Source organism: Choloepus didactylus, chromosome 12 (assembly GCF_015220235.1).
Source record: "Choloepus didactylus isolate mChoDid1 chromosome 12, mChoDid1.pri, whole genome shotgun sequence".
NCBI lineage: Eukaryota > Metazoa > Chordata > Mammalia > Pilosa > Megalonychidae > Choloepus > Choloepus didactylus.
In genome coordinates this window covers 37,237,244-37,264,408 of record NC_051318.1, presented here as the reverse complement: position 1 = coordinate 37,264,408, position 27,165 = coordinate 37,237,244, and the positions used below count along the sequence as shown (strand labels likewise).

The following is a 27,165-nucleotide window of genomic DNA, read 5'->3' as shown; positions in this document are numbered from 1 at the left end:
AGGATACAAGGGAAACTAGTGTTTCCATACACTAGTGATGAGCAATCTGAGAAGATCAAGAAAAAAATTCCATTTACAATAACAAGTAAAAGAATCAAATATGTAGCATAAATTTAACCAAGAATGCAAAGGACTTGTACACAGAAAACTACAAAACATTACTAAAAGAAATCAAAGAAGACCTAAATAGATGGATTAGAAGACTAAATATTGTTAAGATGTCAATTCTACCCAAAATGATTTACAGGTTCAACACAATTCCAATCAAAATTTCAACAACCTACCATGAAGAAATGGAAAAGCCAGTTATCAAATTTAGTTGGAAGGATAAGGGGCCCCAAATAGTAAAAAAAAAATCTTGAAAAAGATGAACAGAGTTGGAAGACTCACACTTCCTGACTTTTAAGCATATTATAAAGCTACAGTGGTCAAAACAGCATTTTACTAGCACAATGATAGATATAATGACAAATAGAATTGAACTGAGAGTTCAGAAATAGACCTTCATATCTAAGTCCAATTGATTTTTGACAAGGTTGCCAATTCCACTCAATAAGGAAAGAATGGTCTCTTAAACAAAAGATGCTGGAAGAACTGGACATCATATGCACAAGACTGAAAGAGGACCCTATCTCACACCTTATACAAAAATTAACTCAAAATGGATCAAAGACCTAAATATAAGACCCACATCTATAAAACTCCTAGAATAAAATGTAAGGAAACATCTTCAGTACCTTGTTTTTGGCAATGGTTTCTTAGAGTTTACATCCAAAGCACATGCAACAACAACAAAAATAGATAAATGGGACCACCTCAAAATTTAAAACTTGGGCATCAAAAGACTTTGTCAAGAAAGTAAAAGGACAACCTACTCAATGAGAGAAAATATTTGGAAACAACATATGTGATAAGGGTTTACTATCCAGAATATATAAAGAAATCCTACAACTGAGCAATAAAGAGACAAACAACCCAATTTAAAAATGGGCAAAAGACTTGAATATAGACATTTCCCCAAAGAGGATATACAAACAGCTAAAAAGCACATGAAAAGATGCGCAACATCACTAGTTATTAGGGAAATGCAAATCAAAACCACAGTGAGGTATCATTTCACACCCACTAGAATGGCCACTATTAAGAAAACAGGATATTACAAGTGTTAGAGAGGATGTGGAGAAATAGGAACACTCATTCATTGCTGGTGGGAATGTAAAATGGTGCAGCCTCTATGGAAGACAGTTTGGCAGTTCCTCAGAAAACTAAGTATAGAATTACCAGATGAGCCAGCAATCCCACTACTAGGCATATGCCCAGAAGAATTGGCAGGGAGTCGAACAGACACTTGCACACCGATGTTCATAGCAGCATTATTCACAACTGCCAAAAGATGGAAGCAACAACCTGGTGTCCATCAACAGATGAATGGATAAACAAACTGTGGTATACACAAACAGTGGAATATTATTCATCCATAAAAAGGAATGAAATCCTGTTACATGTGACAACATGGATGAACCTTAAAGACATTATGCTGAATGAAATAAGCCAGACACCAAGGGACAGATATTGAATGATCTACAGATGTGAACAAATTATAATAAGCAAACTCACAGAATTAGAATCTAGAATATAGGATATCTCTGGGGGTAGACAATGGGGAGTTAAGGCTTAATTCGTATAGAATTTCTATATTTAGGTTGATTGTAAAGTTTTGGGAAGAGATGACAGTTATGGTAGCACATTATTCTGAGTGTAATTAACAGTACTGAATTTCATATGTTAATGTGATTAAAAGGGGAAGATTTAGGTCATATATATGTTACTAGAATAAAAGTTAAAAGATAAAACATAGGATTGTATAATACAGTGAACCCTATTGTAAATGATGGGCTATAGTTAGTACTATAAGCCTAAGAATGTTCTTTCATGAATTATAACAAATGTACCACACTAATGCAAGTTGTTAATAATAGGGTGGTATATGGGGAAAAATACACCTAATGTAAACTATGGACTATAATTAGTAGAACAATTTTAATATTTTCATCAACTGTAACAAAGGGATCACACTAATACAAAGTGTCAACAATAGGGGGTTATATGGGAACACTGTGTTTTACATTTTACTGTAAACCTACAATTCCCTAATTAAAAAATTTTTTTTAATTTTAAAAACCACAATGAGATACTGCTTCACACCCACTAGAACAGCTACTATTTAAAAAAAAAATGGAAAATAGCAAGTATTGGAGAGGATGTGAAGAAACCGGCATATTCATTCATTGTTGTTCCACATTGCTGTGGAAATCAGTTTGGCAGTTCCTCCGAAAATTAAGTATAGAATTACCATATGACCCAGCAATCCCACTTTTTGGAAAAAGCAGGGACTCAAACAGATATTTGCACACTGATTTTTCTGGTAGAATTATTCACAATTGCTGAAAGGTGGAAGCAACCCAAGTTTCCATCAAGAAATGAATGGATAAAGAAAAGTAGTATATACATACAATGGAATACTATTTAGCTGTGTGCCAGTTTGAATGTATTTTGTCCCCCAAAACGCCATGCTCTTTGATGCAATTGAGTGTTTCCATGGAGATGCGACCACCCAACTGTAGGTGATAACTCTGATTACATAATTTCCATGGAGATATGGCCCTGCCCATTCAGCGTGGGTCTTGATTAATTTACTTGAACACTATATAAGCTCAGACAAAAGAAGCAAGCAAGCTACAGCCAAGAAGGACACTTTGAAGAATGCACAGGAGCTGAGAGAGGAGCTGCAGCTGAGAGACACATTTTGAAGACAGCCGTTGGAAGCTGACACTGACATTTTGGAGAACACCATTTTGAAACACAATCTAGGAACAAGCGATGTCAGCCACATGCCTTCCGAGCTAACAGAGGTTTTCCAGATGCCAATAGCCTTTCTACAGTGAAGGTACCTGGTTGTTGATGACTTACCTTTGACATTTTTATGGCCTTAAGACTGTAATTTTGTAACCAAATAAACCTCTTTTTATAAAAGCCAATCCATTTCTGGTGTTTTGCATTCTGGCAGCATTAGCAAACCAGAACAAGCTGTAAAAAGGAAGGAAGTTCTGACACATGAGACAACCTGGATGAGCCTTGAAGACATCATGTTGAGAGAAGTAAGCCAGAAGTAAAAGTACAAATACTATATGATTTCACTGGTATGAAATAATTAGAATAAGTAAATTCATAGAGTCAGAAAATAGAATACAAGTTACCTGAGCCAGAATAGGGGTAGAGAATGGGGAGTTAATGCTTCATTGGTACAGAGGTTTCTGTTTGGGTGATGGAAAGGTTTTGGTAATGGGTGGTGGTATTGGTAGCAGAACATTGTGAATGTAATTGACACCACTGAATTGTATATTTGAATGTTACTAAAAAGGGAAATTTTAGGTAGTATATATGTTACTAGAATAAAAATTGTAAAAAACAAAAAAACAAAAAACCCAAGCATGACGTATAACATGAATAAGGAACCCTAATATAAACCATGGACTATATAGTTAATAGTACAATTATTATAATATTCTTCATCCATTCTAACAAATGTACCACACTAATGTAAGGGGCTAATAAAGGGGAAGGGGTAATATGGGAATTCTGTATTTTCTGCATGATTTTTCTGTAAACCTACAACCTCTCTAAATAATAAAATAAAATAACCATAGGATTGTGCAACACATGCTGTGAACCCTAATGGAAACTTTGGACTATATTTAACAGCATAATTTTTTAAAAAGCTTTTTTAGACTTATTTAGGTATAGACTTTTCAATCATACTTCACTTTGTACATATTTACATGAAAATATTGGTGAAACAAATGGGTTAAGATGTTGCTACAATTTCTTCACGAAGTCAAAATCTTCGGAGTCATTTTTAAATTCAACACTGCATGTCCATGATTTTCTAAGAGTGTTGGTGGTGCAGCATTTCCTCAAAGGAGTGCTTCATTACTATCTCCAGGATTTTCTTCTAAGCCACTGACACTCATTCTACAAGTTTTGAGGCTGACAATTTCTTGACATTATCAGAAGGTATCAATGGAATGTATTCTGACAGAACCAGAACTCATAATTCTCCCTCAGATGGACCCTAAAAGGTTTGTGGATGGTCAGTTGTTCGTTTTTTCAACCAGAAGTAACAACCAAATTCACATGTTTCTAGACAATGACACTCACCATGACTACCTTTGCAATGATTGTAGGACTTCTGCATCTCAGAGATGTAAAATTGTGAAAAAATGTGCAAAACAAGAGTTTCTATTGCTATTTGGGTCTCATGTACCCTTTAAAAAGCATGATGAATGATATGAAATTTGTAGGTGCATCTGGTGTATCCTGGAGTAGAATTTTTGCCCTCATGTCCATCCAGCTATCCAGTGATGGTTCCTGTCTTGTAAATAAAGTAGGTTGTGCTTGCAGATTATCTAATAAAAGGGCTGCTTACGTCTAAGCTATCATTATAACTAATTGTGTGGAGCAAATATAATCAAAATACATGTGTATTTTACACATACATTATCATTATTATTTACAGTGTTATGATTTCTTCATTTGAGGTAGCTTCTGTCATGAACTTATTAAAAAGAGAAATGTTTTTAATTTTACAGCTCTACACACAAACAGTTAAAATCAACCTTGGGCCTAATACATTAAACTCTCAATTATCTGCAATTTATCAAAGATTAATTGACCTTTGAAACTTGTGTATAATAGACTTTAGCAGCTTCTGCTTCTGGAAGTTAAGAGAAAAAGATTTCGCTAAGCTGGTGGCATGACTATGAGAAGTGGAATGTGGAATTTGTAGGAGGTGAAAAGTTTTCCCTCACTCCTCTCCTGCTCTGAGCTAAAGTTACTACTAGCCTATTACAGTGACTGAAATTCTGTTTACTCCTTTCTTTAGTCAATGGCATTTTGCCTGTTGGAAATCTCAGTTTCCTAGAAGTATAGCGTTAACAACCTCTATTTATTGCAAGTGCCCTGTGTGCCAGGCCTGGGCTAGGTGTTTTACATTTAAAGCACAAGAAACCCAAATAAAGGCTTATAATGAGTTAGCTCAAAGACTAGCTTTCTAATTGATAACCTCTTAGGTGTGAGACCTTGAGGGACCAAGAGTATTTGTTCTCCTCAAGAGGAGCTTTCCAGTGCTTGAGGACATTTTGGGAAATTGTGGGAGTGTTACTTTTGTTCATTTTGACATAAGGATTGGGGTTGCTGGCATTTAGAAGTCAGGGATGCTAAGATGCAGGTCTGCCCCATATGGTTATTTAGTTGTTGTTCTTGTTGGGGTTTTTTTAACCACACAAAGGAGTGAATGGGACTGAAATCCAACCTGAGCTCCACTTGGCAAGTAGAGAGTGGCATTAGTTCTAGTGAAGAGCTCCATACTACAAATCTTCCATCTAGATGGGGCACATTTTTTGTAATTTGCCTGCCCAAAGAGGGTATATTTTGCAATTCAAATACAGCTGTCCATAGGTGCTAGCTGCAGCCCTGGCTAGACATATGATATGACATACTTCAGCACAGCAAAGAATTGTCCTAGATCTCATTCAACTTTTGAACTTTCCACTGGACATTCAAATCAGTTAAAAGAAGAAGAAGAAGAAAAATAACAGTTTATAATTTCCTGAGCCTACATTCTAACTGTTTTACATATAAAAACAAGGTATTTATTTTATTTTATTTTTAAATTAGCATTAAAGACCATTCACCATGAGGACACACTGAAGAAACTGCATTTCCAGAGAGAGAAACATCAAACAGGACTGAAAATGGATACTTCGAAGGGATTCATGATAGACCTACCAGTGGAGCCCTGTGGTGCCCAGATGGGCAGAGGGGCCCCTGGGAATCCCCAGCCCCACTCTTTTATCCACATGGGTGATTCCAGCATGAACACGATACCACAAGAACGAGTGGATCACAGCTATCCATCTCAGATTTCGGGACCTTTGATGAACAGAATGGCCCCAGAGAATCCCCAGCCTGAAGCTTTTGTCAACATGGGTGATTCCAGCATGAACTTGCTATCACAGAATCCAGCTGATCCCATACCCCTGCTGAACAGAATGCCCCTTGAGACTCCCCAGCCAGACCGTTTTATCAATATGCATGGTTCAAACATGTACTCGGTACCTCAGGATCAAGGCAGTTCCTCAATTTGGAGGAAGCATCATGACCGTACCTCATTCTCCCACAAACAGCATAAAGAATTGGAGTCTCTATTCAGCCAGACCATGTTTCCAGATAAAAATACCCAGAAGGAACTTGCTTTGAAACTCAACATAGAGGAGTCAAGAGTGAAGATTTGGTTCAGGAACCGGCGATCCAAATTGAGGAAGCAGCAGCAGCAGCAACAGCGATCACTGGAGAAACCAAGCCAGATCCTTCCAGCCAAGGAGAATGTGCCCATCTCATCCAGAGCAAGCGCCAATCCTTATTCTTTTTTTCCTGTGGTTTCCCATTCCTACAGCTTCCTTCCACATCAGCCATTAGGCCCTTCCAATTGGGCACGGGACTCTGACTTCTCTGGGAATCGCACAAGGGAAACCCAAATGCAAGATCGAGAGTTGGAAATGCTTGTGGCCTCAGTTCCTGCTTTGTACTCCGATGCTTATGACATATCCCAAATCATGGAATTGTACAGTTTTCCTGATGAGAACGAGATATCTAGCTCTTCCTTCAGCTGTCTATATCAGTATCTCTCACCCACAAGACCTCAGCTAGGAGGACAGGGTAACATGCTCAGCAATTTTGCTGGTCCAGCTGTAGGTCTGTCTCCAGAGCGAACCTGGTCCAGTGGGACAAGCCAAGGCTTTGAAGCCTACCGCCTAAGATACAGCCTGGAGTTCCAGAACCCTTCCAGTATGGTGGACTATGGATTTCTGTATCAGAGTAATAGCAAATAGTATAGGCCTCATAGAAGCAGGGTCTTCCCACCCCTTGCACTTGCTTCTCTTCACTCCTTTGTCTACATTTTAACTCAGATATCATGGAAATCTTGTAAAAACTAGAGATTTTCTAAGTATAGCTCAGCACCACACAATGAGCCCCCACAACTCTCCCTGGGGAAAGGCCTTCCCGGTTCCTCAAGTGGCCAATGAGACTCCATAATGTCCTCTTTGCAAAACTATCTTGTACTTTTTAAAGGAGTGATAGACTGGGGCATTTAAGGTCATTCACTTTTTTTTCATAGACTATTTTTTTAGAGTAGTTTTAGGTTTACAGAAAAATTGTGCAGAAAGAGAACAGTTCTCATATAACCTCTCTCACCCCCATCCCCTGCACAGTGTGGTACATCGTTACAATTAATGAACCTATATTGATAGAATATTATTACCCAAAGTCCACAGTTTACATTAGGGTTCACTCTTTTTGTTGTTTATTTCTATGGGTTTTGACAAATGCACAATGTCATATATCCCTTCCAGTATCATACAGAATAGTTTCATTGTCCTAAACATGAACTGGACACCACCTATTCATCCCTTCTCCCATATTTGGAACCCCTGGCAACCACTGGTGTTTTTACTGTTTCTATAGTTTTTCCTTTTCCAGAATGTTGCAAAGTTGGAATATTTATCTATTTAGCAATATTTATCTAAAGTTCCTCCATGTCTTTTCATGGCTTGGGAGGTCATTTCTTTTTATTGCTGAATGATGTTCCATTATATAGATTTACCACAGTTGGTTGATCTATTCACTCTCAGAGAACATCTTGGTTGCTTGCAATTTTTGACAATTATAAATAAAGCTGTTATAAATACTAAAAAAAAAAAAAAAAAAATTAGCATTAAAATTAACTATATTGGGGATGCACAGTTTTAACATGCATGCAGATTTGTGTAACTACCACCACAATCGAAACATTAGACGAGTTCCATCTCCACAAAAAACTTCTTCATTTGTCCATTTGCAGTCACATCCAGCCCCCATCCAAAACCCCTGACAACTATTCTCCCTCACCATAGTTTTGTCTTTTTGTGAGTGCCACACAAATGGAATAATACACTCTGCAGACTGGCTTTCTTCACTCAGCATAAGGCCTTCAAGATTCACCCATGTTGCTGGATGTATCAATACTTTGTCTTGTTATTGCTGAGTAGTATTCCACTGTGTGGAAGACAACAGTTTGTTTATACATTCACCCATTAAAGGACATTTGGGTTGTTTCCAGGTTTGGGCTACTATGAATAATGTTTGTATAAAATATTCATGTATAAGTTCTTCTGTGAAAAAAAGAATTTGTTTCTCTGCGGTAAACACCCAAGAGTAGGTTTGCTGGGTTATATGGCAAAAGTATGTTTAACTTTCTAAGAAACCTCCAGACTGCTCTATCGAGTGACTGGACTATTTCTGCATTCCCACCAGCAACGTATGAGTTCTAATTGCTTCTCATCTTTGCCAGCACTCGGTATAGTATTCTTAATTTTAGCCGTTCAGATAGATGTGTAGTGATGTCTCACTGTGGTTTTAGTTTGTATTTCCCTAATAGCAATGATGTTGAACATCTTTTCATGTGTTTATTTGCCATCCATGTAAATCCACTTTGGTGAAGTGTAAGTCTTTAAGTCTTGTCCATTTTTAATTGGGGTGTTTGTTTTCTTACTGTTGACTTTTGAGGGTTTTTTATATACTATGGGTATAAGTCCTTTTTGGGTGTATGATTTGAAAATACTTGCTCCAAGTCTGTAGCTTGTCTTCATTCTCTTAACACTGTAATTTACTATAATCAGATAGCATGTGTCTCCAACTTATTCTTCCTTTTCAAAATTGTTTTAGTCATTCTACCTCCTTTGGCTTTTAATGTAAATATTAGAAAAAAATGTCTGTATCTACAAAACTCCTGCTGGAATTTTATTCCATTAAATCTGTAGATAAATTTGGGGAGAATTGACATCTTTACTATGTTAAGCCTACTAATCCAGGAGCATGTATGTCTGTCCATTTTTTTAGTTATTCTTTGACTTCTTTAATACGTATTGTATAGTTGTCAGCATACATCCTGGACATGTTTGGTCAGTATTTCATTTCTGGGCACTAAATTGTATGGTATGATTTTTTATTTCCTTTTCCCAATAGTCCATAGAAATATGATTTTTTGTGTTGATCATGTATCTGTAAACTTGCTGAACAACTTACTATTTCTAGGAGTTTTGGTATAGATTTTCTGGGATTCTCTATGTAGATAATCATGTTGTCAGCAAATAGGTACAGTTTCATTTCTTCTTTTCCAATCTGTATGCATTTTTTCCATTGTATTATTGCACTGTACATTGTTTAATTGAATTGTTGGGAGTGAACAAACTTACCTTCTTCTCCATCTTAGTTGAAAACATAGTCATTCTCTATAAAGTATGACATTACCTGTAGATTTTCTATTGATGCTTTCTATCAGGTTGAAGAATTTCTCTTCTATTGTCAGTTTGCTGAGATATTTAAAATCATGAATGGATATTGAATTTTATCAAATACGTTTTGGTATTGACTGATATGATCATATGGTTTCCCTTGTTTAGACTGTTAATATGGTGGATTACATTGGTTGATATTTAAACATTTAAACATTCCTGGGATACAATCCATTTGGTCATTTTATATATTACTGAATTTGATTTGCTATTATTTTGTTGAGGACTTTTGAGTCTGTATTAGAGGCAAATTAGTCTGTAGTTTTCTTGTTTGTCTTTGTCTGGTTTTGATATCAGAGTAATGCTGGCCTCATAAAATGAGTTGAAAGTGTTTTCTCATTTTCTGTTTTCTGGAAAATATTGTGTAGAATTGGTGTTATTTCTTCTCTAACTGGTAGAATTTGCCAGTAAAACCATCTATGCCTGTATATTTCTGTATTTGGAAAGTTTTTAACTATTAATTCAGCTTCATTAATAATTATAGGATTATTCATGTCTTCTAGTTCATCTGAGGTTAATTTTGATAGTTTGTGGTTTTTAAGCAATTGGTCTGTTTCACCAAACTTGTCAAAAGTACGTGTGTAGAATTCTTCATACTATTCCCTTATAATGCTTTTAATGTCTGAAAGGGGACGAAGGGGTCAGTAATTATATTCCCTTTTTCATGTATGATACTAATTTGTGACTTCTTTTTTCTTTGTCAGTCTTGCTAAAGGTTGTACTGATATTTTCAAAGACCCAGCTTTTGGTTTCATTGATTCTCTCTCTGTGTCTCTCTCTGTCTCTCTCTCTTCAATTTTATTGATTTCTACTTTTATTTTTACCTTTTTATTCCACTTGCTTTGTTCTTTTTTTAAAATATCTTAATGTAGATTATTGATTTCAAGCCTTTGTTCTTTTCTAATATGAACATTCAATGATATAAATTTCTGTCTAAGCACGCTTTAGCTACATCCTACAAATTCTGCAAGACAGGTAGGTCTACTGGAGACAAATTCCCTCAATTTTTCTTTGTCTGAGAGCTTATTTCTCCTTCATTTTTAAAAGTTAATTTCTCTAGGTACGGAATTTTAGATCAGTGGGTTATTTCTTTCAATACTATAAATGTGTCACTCCACTCTACTTGCTTACATTGTTTCTGAAAAGAAGGCTGATACAATTCTTATCCTTGTTCCTCTATAGGTAAGGTGTTTTTCCCCCTCTGGCTTCATTCAAGATTTTCTCTGTCTTTGATTTGTCTGAAATTTTCAAATGATATACCAAGGTGTAGATTTTTTTTTTTTTTTTTTTTTGGTATTTATTCTGCACAGTGTTCTCTGAACTTCCTGTATCTGTGGTTTGGTGTCTTTCATTCATTTTGGAAAATTCTCAGCTGTTATTACCTCAATTATTTCTTGTGTTCTTTTCTCTCTTCTCCTTCTGGTATTCCCATCACACATATGTTACATCTTTTATAAATTTTTCCACAGTTTTTGGATATTCTGTTCCATCTTCTTCATTATTTTTTCCACTTTTCATTTCAGTTTTAGTCCAATATACTGATATGCCCACTCAGTTACTCCAACCAGAACTAGTGGGCTTTTTCTGGAACTGTTTCTGTCCATGACTGCTGCCCATTGCCAGGTTTCAGACCCTCTTGAGACTAGGCCCAGAGGATACTGGAGGGGAGCATAAACAGGAAACTTACCTCCCATTAGGTGCTAGTTCAAATTCTGGTCTTCTTTCCCAGTTTACCTGCTACCATTTACTGCTGGTAATGCTGATTTTATAGTTACATTCAGTGGAAGAGACAGAATGCAATGTGCTTTCTCCATCTTACCTAGAATCAGAACTCCTAAACACAAAGCATTTTTTTCATTGTTTGAATATACACTGAATTTTCTAGGAATGTGCATAACATGTACAGGAGGTATCATATTTGATTGTGTTTGGAACTTCGCAAAAATTTGTTTATCATTTTGTAATGTCACCGAAGGCAATACTACCCATGATATTTGGGCCGCATTTGTAACTATCTTATTCTCCAGTGATTTTTACACACATATGCATTCTTCTTTATGTCTATGATCTTGTGCCTTGCTTGAGGCATTAAAATATGAAATAATATAATTTTATTATAAATAGTTAACTTTTATTTTATATTATTTATAGTGCATCATACTGATTTTTTTTAAATGATAAATTTTGGCAGATTAACTATGGCTCTAGATCTTTTGATACTCCTTCTGTCAAGATGTGCTTTAGGGGCTGGCCAGGCATCTCTCTCTTCAATTTCAGGGACTCTGTGTTCTTTCTAGCATGGTGGCATCAGGATAGTTGGATTTCTTACACGGCAGCTCAGGGCTCCATGATTGTTATCAGAGCCTCAAGAAGTAGCTGCAAGTCTTATGCCCCAGCTTTAGAAGTCCCCAAATTCCACATTCTGTTGATCAAGCAAGTCACTAAGGGCCAAACCAGATTCAAGGGGAGGTAGGACAGGGAACTTCCTAGAAAGGGCTGGTGCCAAAAATGGTTTATTGGTTAGGTATTAACCTGGAGAACCAAAGTTCCCCAGACTCCAATCAGTGAACAAACTGCTTAACATTGAGTGAGTCTTTGAGTCTTGATAATTCATAAAACAAATAGAGAAGAAAGTCCCTTTTATTGGGTTAATTTATGTGTAGTGTATGTGATATCTTTCTTGCCCTTGAACAGAGCTGCCAGTGATGTCCTTTGAATGCCTATATGCACAGAGCAAACATATATTTATTCAATATCACAGTTCTAAGTATTGTAAAAAAAAAAAAGTTAAAGTCACTGCCCTTCAAGGTTACGATGTTGTTGTAAAGACAGACATACAAATATTCACAAATCAAACAGTATGCAAAAATTGCCGCAAAAGAGGGTTGAAGAGCTTTATGAGTCATGAGAAGAGAAATACCTATTTTTATATCTAACTTTCTATCTCTGATTTCAACCCTGACTTCCCTTTAGAATCACCTGGGGACCTTTTTTTTTTTCCTTTTTTAATGCAATTTTGTTGATATAGTCACACCCCATACAATACATCCAAAGTATACAATCAGTAGCTCACAGCATCATCATATAGTTATGCATTCATCACCACAATAGATTTTAGAACATTTTCATTACTCCAGGAAAGGAAAAAAGAAAAAAAAAAGAAAAAAGAAAAAACCCAAAGCATCCCATACTCCTTATTCCCACCACCACCCACATCCCCATTATTGATCCCTAGCTTTGGTGTGGTACATGTTTTACTGTTGATGAAAGAATATTAAGATATTACTGTTTACTATAGTCCATAGTTTGCAATAGGTGCATTTTTTCCCATATTCCCTTCTATTATTAATTCCTTATACTAGTTTCATACATTTGTTCTAGCTCATGGAGGAAAATTTTATATTTGCACTTTTAATCATAGTCATCATCCACCACAAGATTTACTGAGTTATACAGTTCCAAGTTTTAAATTCTGGCTTTCCTTCTGGTGACATATAACTCTAAACTTCCACCTGGGAACTTTCAAAACATACTAATTCCCCTCCACCCTCCGATTCTGATTGAATTGAGAGGCAGAGCCCAAGCATTAGTATTTATAAAGCTCTCTCCTAGATGATTCTAATGAGAAGCCAGCCTGTGACCAGCTCCCAGCAATTTCTATTTTCCTCATGATCAGACTCACCTGACTTCCATTGTAATGGTATAGCTTTCCCTGGGAGACAAGGATTCAGCAGGTATGATGGGCCAGGAGTTTGAAGTTGTAACAATTGCCCTGGTGAATCTTATCATCAGGGAAGTTTAGTTAACATTGTCTTGTTCCAGTTCTTTCCCAGTACTTAATGCAAACCCCACTGATTCCAAACTCTATCCCAGTCTCAAACATAGAGGCAATCCCCACCCCAACACTCTAGATAAAATCCTAACTCCTGGCACCCTCAGCTGAATCCTAACCATATGATTTACTTCAATTCACATCCTAACACCAATTTCAAATTTTAATTCCCAGATCTATTCACTCACAGCCCTGGGAAAAAGTCTCATTTTTATCCCTATTTTCTCTATATTTTTCTCCATCTTTATCTCTATCTCTTTCAGCTTAAGTCAGCAGTTAAAGACAGACAGACCTTCATTAAATCCTCATTCCACTCTCAGCAATTTTTTTAATCTCTAAGACTCACACACATTTCCTTATCTGTAAAATGGGGATAATGATATCTGACTTATATGGTTATCTGGAAGAATTAAGAAAGATAACATCTGTGAGGCATTTATGACTATTAGACACAATTAACATTCTTATAATTAATATGATGATTCTATTCCTGGCCTCAATCCCAGAAACATTAGTCAAAACTCCTGCTTTAGAAAATCTAAATTAATTTATTTGACAGTGTTCTGAAGGTCAAAAAGGGATCTTACCTTAGGATGAGACAAGAAAGTTTTGCTGAGATATCTGGTCTCTCCCTTCTTCCTATCACTGAAAGTTTAGAAAGCAACTTTAAAAAATTTAGACCTACTTAATTTAAAAATGTTTGTTACATACAATAAAGGACTACTTCTTATCAACAGATGTTTCAAATTCTTTCTCATTTGACCTCATTTAGAAGTTTATCAAAGTTTGCTGTTCACTTTTTAGGAGAACTTGTTTTTCCTTTTAAATTGTCATTACCTTTCTCTAGGCTTGGATGTCATCACAAATCCACATTACTCCAGAAGAAGCAAAATCATATATACAGATGATTTCAGCTTTAATATCATTTTCAAAATTATAGAAAATAGAGAATGACTTTTTTTTTTTCTTCACCACAACTCCCTTTAAGGTACTCCTCAGCTTGCATAGGCCCTCTTCTAGAAGGAAACCATAACCTACTTGTATGACAGTTATTAAGTACTAAAGGAAAAAATATACTCAAATAACTTTACAAAATAGTTCCTTTTTTAGTAAATTGGAATTAAAGGAAGTGGATTTCCCTATGAAAATGGGAAAATAGGAAAGATCATTTATAAAAGGAATACATTTTCATTAAATGCATATAGTCAGATTCAGGGGCTGTCCCTGAATAATATTAAGGAAAAGGATGTGTTATTAAAACATACATATGTATGAGTGTATATATGTGTATGTATGTACATACACACTTATTTATATGTAATTTCTTCAGGTGTAAGGTTTTAAACTATATTGTTAATAGAAGCTGTGATTAAAAAATCATTACTTGGATAGCACAATACTGTGTGATGGTAGCACAATATTGTAAGTACTCTGAACAAAGATGACTGCGAGTAAAGTTGAAAGAGGAAGGTTAGGGGCATGTATGGCACCAGAAGGAAAAATAGAAGATAAAGACTGGGATTGTATAACTTAGTGAAACCTAGAATGGTCAATGATGGTGATTAAATGTACAAATACAAGAATGTTTTTACCTGAAGTAGAACAAATGAATGTCAACATTTGCAAGGTGTTGAAAATTGGATGGTATAGGGGAAAAAATACAATCAATGTAAACTAGAGTCTATAGTTAACAGTAACATTGTATCAGATGCTTCCATTAATTGTAACAAAGGCAATTTACCAAAGCTAAATGTCTATAAGAGGGATATATAAGGGAGTGGTATGGGATTCTTGCTGCTGTTGTCTAACATTTTCATTGTATTTTATCTTATCTTTATTTTCTCTATACATTTTATTTTTTTACTCTTCATTTTCCCCCCTCGTCCTCTTTCTTTAAATGGAAATATCCTCACATAAATTGTGGTGGTGAGTGCATAACTATGTGATTATACCTGGAATCATTGATTATTTACTTAGGATGGACTGTATGGTGTGTAAATGAAATTGTTTAAAAAATAAACAGAAAGATGCAAGTGCTGCAGAAAATGTAGAGAGAGATATGCACCTATTCCCTGTCGGTGGGGAAGTAGAATGGTGGAGCCCATCTGGAGGGCAGTGTGGTGGTTCCATAGGAAGCTAACTATGGGGTTGCCATATGGTCCTGCAACCATTATTGGGTATATACTTGGAAGAACTGACAGCAGGGACACAAATGGACATTTGCACAGCGGGGTTTAAGACAGCAGTATCCACGATTTTCAATGGATGGAGGTGGCCTAAGGGTACATCGGCTGACAAACAAAATGGTGAACTGAAGTGTATATATACAATGGAATATTGAGCAGCAGCAAGAAGGAATGAAATTGTGAGGTATGCAACTAGGTGAAGGAGCACTGAGGACAGTATGTTGAGTGAAATAAGCCAGAATCGAAAAGATAAAACATTATAATGCCTCACTAATATGACCTAACTATAATGTGCAAACTCTGAGAATCACAGCTGAGAGCATAGGTCATCAGGAGAAGGCTTATTGTAAAGGTCCCTAGACTGTAAGCTCTTACAGCCATCACATCCATTCATGAGTTGTAACAATTATTTCTAAATCCTGAGATGGTGAGCTGTTTGTGTATAACCTGGTCAGTCCCTATAACTTCGGGTATCTGTGTGACAACTGAGACTAAGAGCCAGAGTTCGGCAGCTATGAATGTCAGCATTACCCCATACAGCAACTGTTTAAAAAGCTGAAAAAAAGATCAGACTTCAATTGGAGATATGAACGAAATGGACTTGGTTGGGAATACAGTAAATCAGGCTAAAGGGTAAAGGATGATATTGACTATGGTTTAAAACTTTAACTTCTATGTGAGACCAAAGGAAGAGATGTTATTTGGTGCCAAATCTATATTTTCTGTAGCACGCTATGTAATTTGTATGGTCAGTTTAGTCAAACAACATAATTACATGGAACCTTGAATAGGGGTGAGATCTGATTGGTTTGTACAGGTTAGCGTGAAGTGCCGATACATCCCAGAGTAATTGGGGCAGAGAATAAAAAGGATTTGCAAAGCCCCTTTGAGGTAATATTAAACTTCCCCACCTGGGGGATTCCTGATATTCTTGCAGGCATTGAGGACTACGAGTTTAGTAGGCTAATTGTGCCTAAGAGTCACCCCCAGAGAACCTCTTTTGTTACTCAGATGTGGGTTTTCTCTCTAAGCCAACTCTACAGGTAAACTCACTGCCCTCCACCTTACATGGAACATGACTCCAGGGTGCAAACTCCCTGGCAATGTGGGACATGACTCCCAGGTATGAGCCTGGACCTGGCATCATAGGACTGAGAAAGCCTTCTTGACAAAGGGGAGAAGAGAAATGAAACAAAATAAAGTTTCAGTGGCTGAGAGATTTCAAATGGAGTTGAAAGGTCATTCTGGAGGTTATTCTTGTGCATTATGTAGGTATCCCTTTTTAGTTTTTCATGTATTAGAATAGATAGAAGAAAATACCTGAAACTGTTGAGCTGCAACCTAGTATCCTTGATTCTTGAAGATGATCATATTATATAGCTTACACAGTGTGACCATGCAATTGTGAAAACCTTGTGGCTCACACTCCCTTTATCCAGTGTATGGACAGATAAGTAGAAAAATGAGGACAAAAAGTAAATTAATAATGGGGGAGGGGGAGAGAATGAATATGAGATGTTTGGGCTGTTCTTTTACTTTTATCTTTATTTTTATTCTTATTTCTATTTTTTTGAGTAATGAATATGTTCAAAAATTGTGATAATGATTGCACAACTATCTGATGATAATATGAACTGACTGTACAACTCAGATGATTGTATGGTATGTAAATATATCTCAATAAAATTGCATTTAAAAAACCATTACTGAGATATCTAACATTATTAGAACTCTAGAAAATGAATAAGAGTGAGGGACAACCTTATGTTAATTGACAAGGCATAGAGACATTCTCTATGCTGGGAAAGGCCCATTTCTTCTGACTCTTTTTTTGCTGGGCAAGAAAAGTAATCCCATCCCTCCCTCTGATCTTCTTTTTTGCAGAATTTTCATTGTTCTTTTTCTGTTTGGTGTGGCTTATTCTTTCTCTTTGGTGTGGCTGCCTGCTGGAATAAGAACACATTGTTTTTAATTTCTCAAAAACCCATAAACATGAAACCAAAATAAAATAGAAAATGTTTAGCTCTAAAGACGCAAGTTCTTTCAGCCAAACTTTTCAGTTCCCTTCTTCTATAATTTCTAGATTAATCTAAGTGTCTCCTGTCTGTAGATCTGTGTTTAACATTTGAGTGGTACTGTAAAGTAAAGTGAATAATAAAAGGCTTGATTTGGTTTTAAAAGGAGCAAAGTTTCAAGTCCTAATTACAATATGAAAGAAACATTTATAAAAATTTGCCGAAGGGACCACAGAGAAGACTTGTCAATATATGTGCATCATTGTTGTTCGTTCTTAAAGGGGATACTTGGGCTAAAATATGGTAGTATTTTTATTTCTTTTTGCTTTGGGGTGGAATGAGATGGCAGCTTTATACTTTGTTTTTGTACATTGTCATCTTGCATATAGAGCATTTCAGTCTAAAAAATTCTTATGCTTTAAGTTTCATAACACATAAAATGAAAGAAAGCCCTTCTTTATCAATATGGCAGATTCTTAAATTAGCGACAATCTGAACAAATACTGAGTATATTTTAAATCCTGTAAGAGGGATAGGCGTCACAATGGGGGAAAATCCTGATGCTGCGTATACAACGACAGACCAAAGGAAAAGGAGACTGCCGTTTCTGTTTGCGACAGCACCTTTTATTAAATTCAGTTTTATTGAGATATATTCACATACCATGCAGTCACACAAAGTGTACATTCAGTTGTTCACAGTACCATTATATAGTTGTGTGTTCATCACCAAAATTAATTTTTGAACATTTTCATTACCACACACACAAATAATAAGAATAAAAATTAAAGTGAAAAAGAACAATTAAAGTAAAAAAGAACACTGGGTGCCTTTTTTTTTTTTTTTTCACCCCCATTTTTCTACTCATCCATCCATACACTGGACAAAGGGGAGTGTGGTCCATATGGGTGTCGCAATCACATTGTCACCCCTCATAAGCTACATTTTTATACAGTCGACTTCAAGATTCAAGTGTTCTGGGTTGCAGTTTGATAGTTTCAGGTATTTACTGCTAGCTATTCCAATCCATTAGAACCTAAAAAGGGTTGTCTATATTGTGCGTAAGAGTGCCCACCAGAGTGACCTCTCGGCTCGTTTTGGAATCTCTCTGCCACTGAAGCTTATTTCATTTCCTTTCACATACCCCTTTTGGTCAAGAAGATGTTCTCCGTCCCACGATGCCAGGTCTACATTCCTCCCCGGGAGTCATATTCCACGTTGCCCAGGAGATTCACTCCCCTGGGTGTGCGACAGCACCTTGAGTTATGAGCCTGAGATGGGAAGTAGAAGGTCTGGGATGAGGAACTTGGCAGAAAAGCACTTCAGAGACATGTGTCCATGCAGCGTTGCCTTCCCTGAAAATAAATGGAATGGAAGTTTAAAGGAAACCGGGGGGGGGGGGGGGGGGGTGGGAAGGACCATTAATCACAACATTTTGGGCATTATCTCCCTAATTTTTCACAAAACATGAACATCTAACCAAAAGGAAGCTTTTATGGGCCAGGTACTATGTTGACAAAACCTCTTGAGACTGATCAAGGAATTCCAAAGGGCAGCAGTAGGACCAAGGAAAAGTTAATGATCAAGGCACCTGACCCCTGCCCCAGTACGCAGCAACTGCCCCTAATGATTTCTGCCTGGTCTCATAATGCCCAAATCCTACAGCATTGCTGGATATTAGTTGGTCCTCCCCGTGAGCAAATGGGCTTAAGCCTAGTCTCGGCTCCCCTTGCCTTGGCCTAAGTAGCTAGTGCTAAATGGTGCCAGGTCTGGTGAAACCATCGCAGTCCAGCTTTTTTACCTACCACACTCCTGGATTTAACCTGCCCTATGGGCCCTTCTTCCTGGCTCCCTGACACTCATGTTTTCAACTTTATCTCACCAGGGAAGTCAGAGGAGCTGGAGGCCTTGCCCAGCTCATGGGCTTCCTTGCAACCCTTTTGTCCAAGGTTAAACTCTGTGAAGTTTTCATCCCCTGGGGACCAGCCACATACCTCAGCCAGGCAGTTGCAGGGAGGTTGGTATTTCCATGTCATTCCTCACAATTTCCATATTTGGGCTACTAAGGGCCTACCTAATCATGAGCTGACATCATCTAGTGCTGATTTTATTCTCACTGCTCTTCTGCTCCCTATTTTGACTCAGGTTTTGCACATCTTCCCTCAGACTTGTTACCTCTATTGCACCAGTGTTTATCCCCTGTTCACTTGCACCCCTCTCCATCCACTGGGTACCACTGGGTTTAAGAAGTGAATGTCCTATCATTCCTGCAGGTTACGACTAGGGAGTAGACCTTAATTATTTCTGTCTTCCTGTATATAGCAGATGCTATAGGGTTCTCTGCATACCCAAGCACACCATGGCATTCCCTTGTAAAGCCAAAGGCCACTTACAGTTGACACCTGAAAAATCTCCACTGGAAGGTTTTTTCTGGACTCAGGAACATGCTGTGCACAGAAAAGCCAGAAAGTTATTTTGCCTGAAAGCAGTCCTGAACCAATGACAGATGGAGAATTGGTGGATAAATACTCCAGCTTCCTTGCCCCTTGGCTGGGTTAATTGATTCTGAGGCCTGGCCTTCAGAGTTCCCTAATGGGATTGAGCTCTGTGTGCCCAAGATGGTAACATGCTTGATAATGAACTTTTCTTCCTTGTCACACATTCCCATTTCCCGAGTTTCCTGGGATCTTTTCCTAGACTACTTGCGCTTGAAACCTTAACCTCGGGTCTGCTGTTGCGTGAGGCCGAGCATAACGTCTAGCACACAGTAGGCACTCAATAAATAAATGAATGAAGCCTTGGCAGGTCAACTCTGTAGGTGGGATTTCTGCATTGGGAGAGAGGCCACGCTATATGACCATTAAAGATTCTTTCAGGAGCTATAACCTTCCTGTGCAGAAATATATTTCTTTCCAACTAGGAGACCTAGAAAAAGGGCTGTGAAATGAAAACATGTGGGGAAAAAAAACGAGAATTTTCTCCCCACTGTGCCAATGACCTTTCAGATGAGAAGGGGAGAATTAGGATCACAGGTTAGTTATGAAATCATTCAATTTCTCAAGCCAGCACGTTGCCTTTTATGGGTACTGCAGTTCAGGGTACTGTGCAGGGAGTGATTTTCCATCGGGTTCTATATAGTTCACAGCTTCTGGCACAACAAGCAGAGCTAGAAATAATTTAAGATGTTCACATTCTAGCATATTGTATTATAAATACATAAGGTCAAAATCATATATGAAATAAAAGTTTAATTACTCTATGAGCAGCATTCTCATAATACTCTTTTATGGTTAGTTGGCACTTCATTAGTATTTCTGTGTTACAAGTGAGGAAATGAGTCACAGAAACTGTGAAAAGGACGTGCTGAAGAGTTGATGGCCGCTGCCTGAGGAGAGCTGGAAGAAAATGTTCCTGACTCCTCTCCTCAGATGCTCAGGCTAACACAGGGTTTTCATCACAATTCCATACTCGGGAATCTTTCTGATATATTTTTGTAACAGAACAAAACCTTATGGTTAAAAAAAAAAAAACTTATGGTTAATGAGCTACATAATGGTCAATTGTGAAGGGAGTTTGATGAAGCTATAAATTTTTGGAGATAAAATGTGACAATCAGATTTTTTCTTTTCATAATAACTAAGAGTTTAATATAGTTGAGCACATGCAAAATGAGGTCCCCACCTCCAAGGAGCTGCCCTGCTTGGAAGTTTCTGAATTGCACATACTTTCCAGCAGAACAGGAGCTTAGGAATCGAGTTGACAAGACAGGACAGCCTGGGAGGGGTCTGCACCTGGAGTCTAGACACGTTCATGAGGCCAAGACAGACGCTTGGAAGAAGGGACCACACTGGCAGTGGGCCGGGCAGTGCCTCGCACTTGGGAGGTCCAGAAAAAAAGGAAGTGGGCAGATCACTGAGGCATGGCAGTGGGGGGTCAGTAATAGGCAATGAACCAAAGGGACAAGCAGAAAGGTTTGGCAGCCCCAGGCCTGGCTAAAGGGACAGTTGCTTGCGTCAGACTAAGTAAGCTTAGAAGTCAAAAGACATTGGCACCAAATACTAAGTGTGGGAGAGGAGCTTAGTCCCTAAAACTAGAACCAAAGTGAGGCCAAAATCTTATGTATGATCTTTCAGGCCAGACCACAGACAACTACAAAGACTGTATGTGGCAGACCTTTCTTCCCTCCACCAGACTCAGTGCAGGATTCAGGCTCTCCAGCTGGCCATGCTCTCCTGCTTATATATATTCCTAGCACAGGCAACTCCATTTGGAGGCAGAGAGCGGGGAGGGGCTCTGCCAAGACCACCTCATGGGGTGTGGATAGAGTGGGGTTGAAGACCCTTTTCTCCACTCCGATTCAGTACTCAGTACTTTTCTACTCTTAGCTCCTCTCCTTCTTCTGCCCCTTGCCCCCAGGTCTGGTGCAGCCTGTTGCTTATTACTACCAGAGTAAGTGATTCAAGTCCTCACTGTTACCTTCATTTAGGCTGGTTGTTTTAGTTCGACTTCTGGACACCTGAAGCTTAGCTCTCTCCAGCTCAGCTCCTGACACAAAGTTCAAGAAAAACCAGTAACAAGAAAAACAAGTAACTTGATCAGTCACTTGATTGCTGAACTAGGCTTTTAAAATTCCCTACAGCTAAGGACAGGTTTGGTTCCCAAACTGAGCATAGGGGGTTGATGTGGTTTACTTAGCTTGTAAGGGAGGTTGTATCCGTTTTTTAGGAAATGGGAGAACCAGATATAGAGACCTGGAAGATAACACTATAAGTAATCCCCAAGAAGAAAAACACACATTTCTAAGAAGTAAAGGAAGGGAGGTACCCGTCTCTTTAAAACTGAGGCCCATGATGAAAGGGCTCCCAAGTTTCCCAGAGCAGAATGAGAACAAAGTAAATGCAATTTCCTATTTTTAAATTTGGGCTTAGGAAAATGAGAGATTAAATGAAAATTAATTGGTTTCTCAAGAGAAGATAGTTTCTGGGATGCATCCTTGGCTCTCATCTCATTTTATCAATATCTTGGATGAAGACATAAGATGCATAGTTCTCAAATTAGAGAATGATAAAATTCTGGGAAGCTAGGAAAACTTGAGATTATAAAATTAGTTTCCCAAAGTATCCTTAATTCCAATGAATTATACATTTGTTAAAATTATACATTTGTTAAAATGGCAAATTTTATATTATATTTATTTTACCATAGTTAAAAAAAAAGTATCCCAAGAAAAGTTTTAGGTAGAAGGTGTCTTAAATGTCCCCATGCTGCCCTCCCCTCCCGACTCCAAGCTACCCCAGGAAACCCAGAAGATATAAGGAGGGCCTCATGCTCTGCCATGGTTCTGATAGAGATGGCCCAGGCCTGCCCTACTTTTGGATAAATTGTGTTGTTTTACTCCATGGTTTGTGGTTATTTGTTACAGCAGCAATAGGAGACTGTTCCAGTTTGCTAATGCTGCTGGGGTGCAAAACACCAGAAATGGATCAGCTTTTATAAAGGGGGTTTATTTGGTTACACAGTTACAGTCTTAAGGCCATAAAGTGTCCAAGGTAACATATCAGCAATCGGGTACCTTCAATGGAGGATGGCCAATGGTGTCTGGAAAACCACTGTAGCTGGGAAGGCATGTGGCTGGCGTCTTTCTGGTTTCAAAATGGCTTTCTCCCAGGATGTTCCTCTCTAGGCTGCAGTTCCTCAAAAATGTCACTCTTAGATGCTCTTGGGGTGTTGGTCCTCTCTTATCTTCTCTGGAGCAAGAGTCTGCTTTCAAACGCTATCTTCAAACTGTCTCTCATCTGCAGCAAGCATCTCGGCCTGGATCCAGTGATCTAATTAAGACCCACCCTGAATGGGTGGGGCAACACCTCCATGGAAATAATCCAATGAAAGGTCTTGCCCACAGTTGACTGAGTCACATCTCCATGGAAACACTCAATCAAAGAATTCCAATCTAATCAACACCAATACATATGCCCCCACAAGATTGCATCAAAGATAATGGTGTTTTGGGGAACATAATACATCCAAACTGGCACAGAGACTAATACAAGTAACTAAAGGGGTACAGTAGCCACAGAGAAAGAACAATCAGAACACCCATAACAGTTAGGTTTTAGGAAATAAAATTATTAGAGGAGACAGGCAAAAACAAGATAAAAATAAGAAAGCCTAAGATTCCACTGCAACACATACACACTCACATGAACCTTCTGGAACTAAAACAATTTTTAAATACTAGAAGATAAAATGGTCACTGTTCCATAATGGTATGGAAGTCAAATGGGAAAAATCTTAAAAGATGGAGCAAATATACAAACAGAACTCATGAGAGAAAAAAAATTTTAAACCTTAAAAAAACATAAATAGGAAAAATAACATATATGTAATAGGAATTTCAGAAGGATAAAAAATATATATGGGTTTGCTGGAAAATAGAGTCAAATTTTATGACTAACACTTTAATGGGGAGTGCAATCTCAAGGAAGTGGTGTGGGGAGGTGGGGAGGGTGGAAATGGGGCAGGGAAGGGAGGAGAGTAATTTCAATGGGGTTCATCTCAAGCTGGCTGTATCTTCATGAAAACCACAGCTGATAAAATGGTCTTGTGAGATCTGTTCAGAGGTGGTATAGACTACTGTGCTCTATAAAAAAAAAAAAGAGGGGAACTTACTCTCCAGCTCCCATTTGTGCCCTATCTCTTTTTTTTCATTCAATTTTATTAAGATGTATTCATGTACCATACAGTCATCCATGGTGTACAATCAGCTGTTCACAATACCATCATATAGTTGTGCATTCTCACCCCAATCTATTTTTGAACACTTTCCTTACACCAGAAAGAATAAAAGTAAAAGTAAAAAAAGAACACCCAAATTATCCCCCCCCCACCCTATTTTTCATTTAGTTTCTGTCCCCATTATTCTACTCATCCATCCATATGCTGGATAAAGGGAGTGTGATCCATAAGGTTTTCACAATCACACTGTCACCCCTTGTAAGCTACATTGTTATGCAATCAGCTTCAAGAGTCCAGGCTACTGAGCTGCAGTTTGATAGTTTCAAGTATTTACTTCTAGTTATTCTAATACACTAAAACCAAAAAAGGGATATTTTTATAATGCATAAGAATGCCCACCAGAGTGACCTCTCACCTCTATTTGAAATCGCTCAGCCACTGTGTGCCCTGTCTCTTACTGATCAAAACCAGGTACTTCCATTTTACATAACTTGGCCTCTCTGGGAAACTCTGATGGAGCCAGAGCATTCTCGGTCCACTTGAGGCACTACACACATGGGATTCTTTGATCTTTATTGGTGGCAGCAGAAGGTGCAGTGACCTGCCTTCACGACCTCCTGAACAGCACAAAGCTATTACTGCAAAGCCAATCTGGCCAGAAATTAAGGCAAATGGGTGGATCTAGCATGGTGCATAAACTGAATCTGGTACTGGTACCGTACCCAAAAGAGATGTAAACAAACAGTCAAGGTGGTGGCCAGTAACAAATTTTAGCAAACCGAACTAGAGTCTCCTTTGCTGTAGCAGGTTATAATTAGAGTGACCAATTGTTCTGGTTTACCTGGGACTGCGGAGTTCCCAAGGTGCAGGACTTTCAGTTTTAAAACTGGGACAGTCCCAGGAAAACTGGAATGAGTTAATCACCCTAGATAAGTGATATCATCAAATTCCTTCTTTGCCTGTCAGTCTCTGTTTCCCTCAGCTCCAGCCAGTACTGTGGCTGCTCTGGGTCTCTTGCCTGCTGGGGTAACCCAGATGTTCACTCCTAAGGGATCTGAGCCCTTTTTTTTTTTTTTTTTTTTTTGCCTGGTTACAGTTATCATGGATCAGGAAAACCCCAAAGATACTTCTCTGGGTTCCAAACTGCCCCCATTCTGTACCAGCAACTCTAGCTCTGCATGGTAATCGGAGACGATTACTTTAGCCAGTATCTCCTCTCTTTGCTGTTGATCTACTGGTACAAGGAGCCCAGAGTGACCACATGGTAGTCTTAACTTCCAATTCAGAATAGCCTTTATTCTTCTAGGGAAAGTGTTTTCCCCTAGGAACCAAGATCTTTAATTTTACAGAGCCTAAGTTTGTGGTGATGGGAACCACAAATTCTGAAAACTGGTCACTGGAGGTAAGTATGAGAGAGACTATTCCTGCTTCTAGCTCTTAGTTCTTGGTCTCATATACTCTGTGTGTCATATATCAGCTGGTGGTACAATGCCTATATCCTGCAAGATGTTTTCCTCAAAACTACAAGAGAGAATTCCTGAGCTGGCACTTTGAGCTTCAAACACTCCATTTTACCACTCTATCAGACCAGCTGCTTCTGGGTGATGGATTACAGGATAAGATCAGTGAATCCTGTGGTTACATGCACATTGTTATGCCTTCTTTATTGCTAAATGTGTCCCTTGGTCTGGGACAATGTTGTGTGAGATATCATATTGAAAGATCACATTCTGTAAGCCATTAGCTGGCAGTACTTGAGCAGGCACTACTGATAAGGGAGGTAAACCCATATCAAGAGTGTGTTGATTTTGGCAGGGAAGAACTTCTGCTCCCTCCAAGATAGAAGAGATCTAATGTAATCAATCTGCCAGCAGGTGGCTGGCTGGTCCCCTCAGGGAATGATGCCATGTTGAAAGCTCAGTGATTGCCTCTGCTGCTGGCAGGTCAGAAATTCTGCAGTGGTAGTAGTTAGATCAGCTGTGGTGAGGGAAAGCTCATGTTGTTGAGCCCGTGCCATGCTGACTACACTGTTCATGGGCCCCGTTGCACAAACACTGATATGGCTGAGGAGACAGATGCTGGCTGACACCATCAGAATGTCATCCTGTCCTCCTGCTTGTTGAGAGCTTCCTCTGCAGAGGATGTTCTCTGGTGGGCATCAACGTGACAAGATACACATGCTTTGTGCCCACTCCCAAAGATTCATCCCACATGACTCTTTCTCAGAACTCCTTGTCTTCCAGTCTTGATCCTTCTAAGCCTCTAGGCAACCAGTTCAGCCATTCATCCCTTCTCAGAGTTTGTGTGTGTCAATACCTCAGGGCACAGCACCTCTGATATGAAATGAACACCAAGTGTCCTCACAGCTCTTTCCCCTGAGACTTCCCTTCATCATTGTCTTTTAGGACCTCCCTGAACGGGGCTGTAATTTTGCAGTTGTTCATTTCTAGCTAGCACCAACCATCTATGAACGAGGCCTGAATTTATTCATTCTCTATCGGTTTGGTCACAGGGAATATCCCTTGAAGTGACAGATGTTAGATGAGGGAGAGATGTCAGTGCCAAGAGAGGTAGCAGACTTTAGAGTTTACAGCATCTGTTTATATAATTTACTTGTGCCTTTGGGACCTGCTCAGATCTGATTTTAGAGAAAGAAAAATGCAGTCCCTGAGTATTGTCAGATTGAAACCGTTCTTTCTCTAACAATTAGGCAATGGTGATCTCTTGTTGAACATAGACAATTTCACATGAGTATCAAAACAAGCTCACTCTGTGACTATGATAGAGCAAGCCCCAAACACTATAATCATGTCTGAGCACAGAAAAACCAAGGACACTGTCTAAATCATAAAAATAACCCCAAACAGCTCTTTCCCCCAGCAAACATGAGCACTGGAATAAACCTCACTTGGTCATGGTGTTTAATTCTTTTAAAGTATTGCTTA

The 27,165-nt window shown here is 38.4% G+C and overlaps 1 protein-coding gene across 1 annotated transcript; it reads left to right on the top strand.

Moving 5' to 3' along the window:
- Nucleotides 1-5,813: 5,813 nt before the first annotated feature.
- LOC119506812 (arginine-fifty homeobox-like) lies at nt 5,814-6,950 on the top strand. Its single transcript, XM_037799903.1, has one exon. The coding sequence runs from the start codon at nt 5,814-5,816 to the stop codon at nt 6,948-6,950; it is 1,137 nt and encodes a 378-aa protein (XP_037655831.1).
- The last annotated feature ends 20,215 nt before the right edge of the window (nt 6,951-27,165 follow it).

Bases quoted from the DNA above. Each gene is read 5' to 3' on its own strand.
- LOC119506812 (XM_037799903.1), top strand. From the start codon at position 5,814: ATGGATACTTCGAAGGGATTCATGATAGACCTACCAGTGGAGCCCTGT.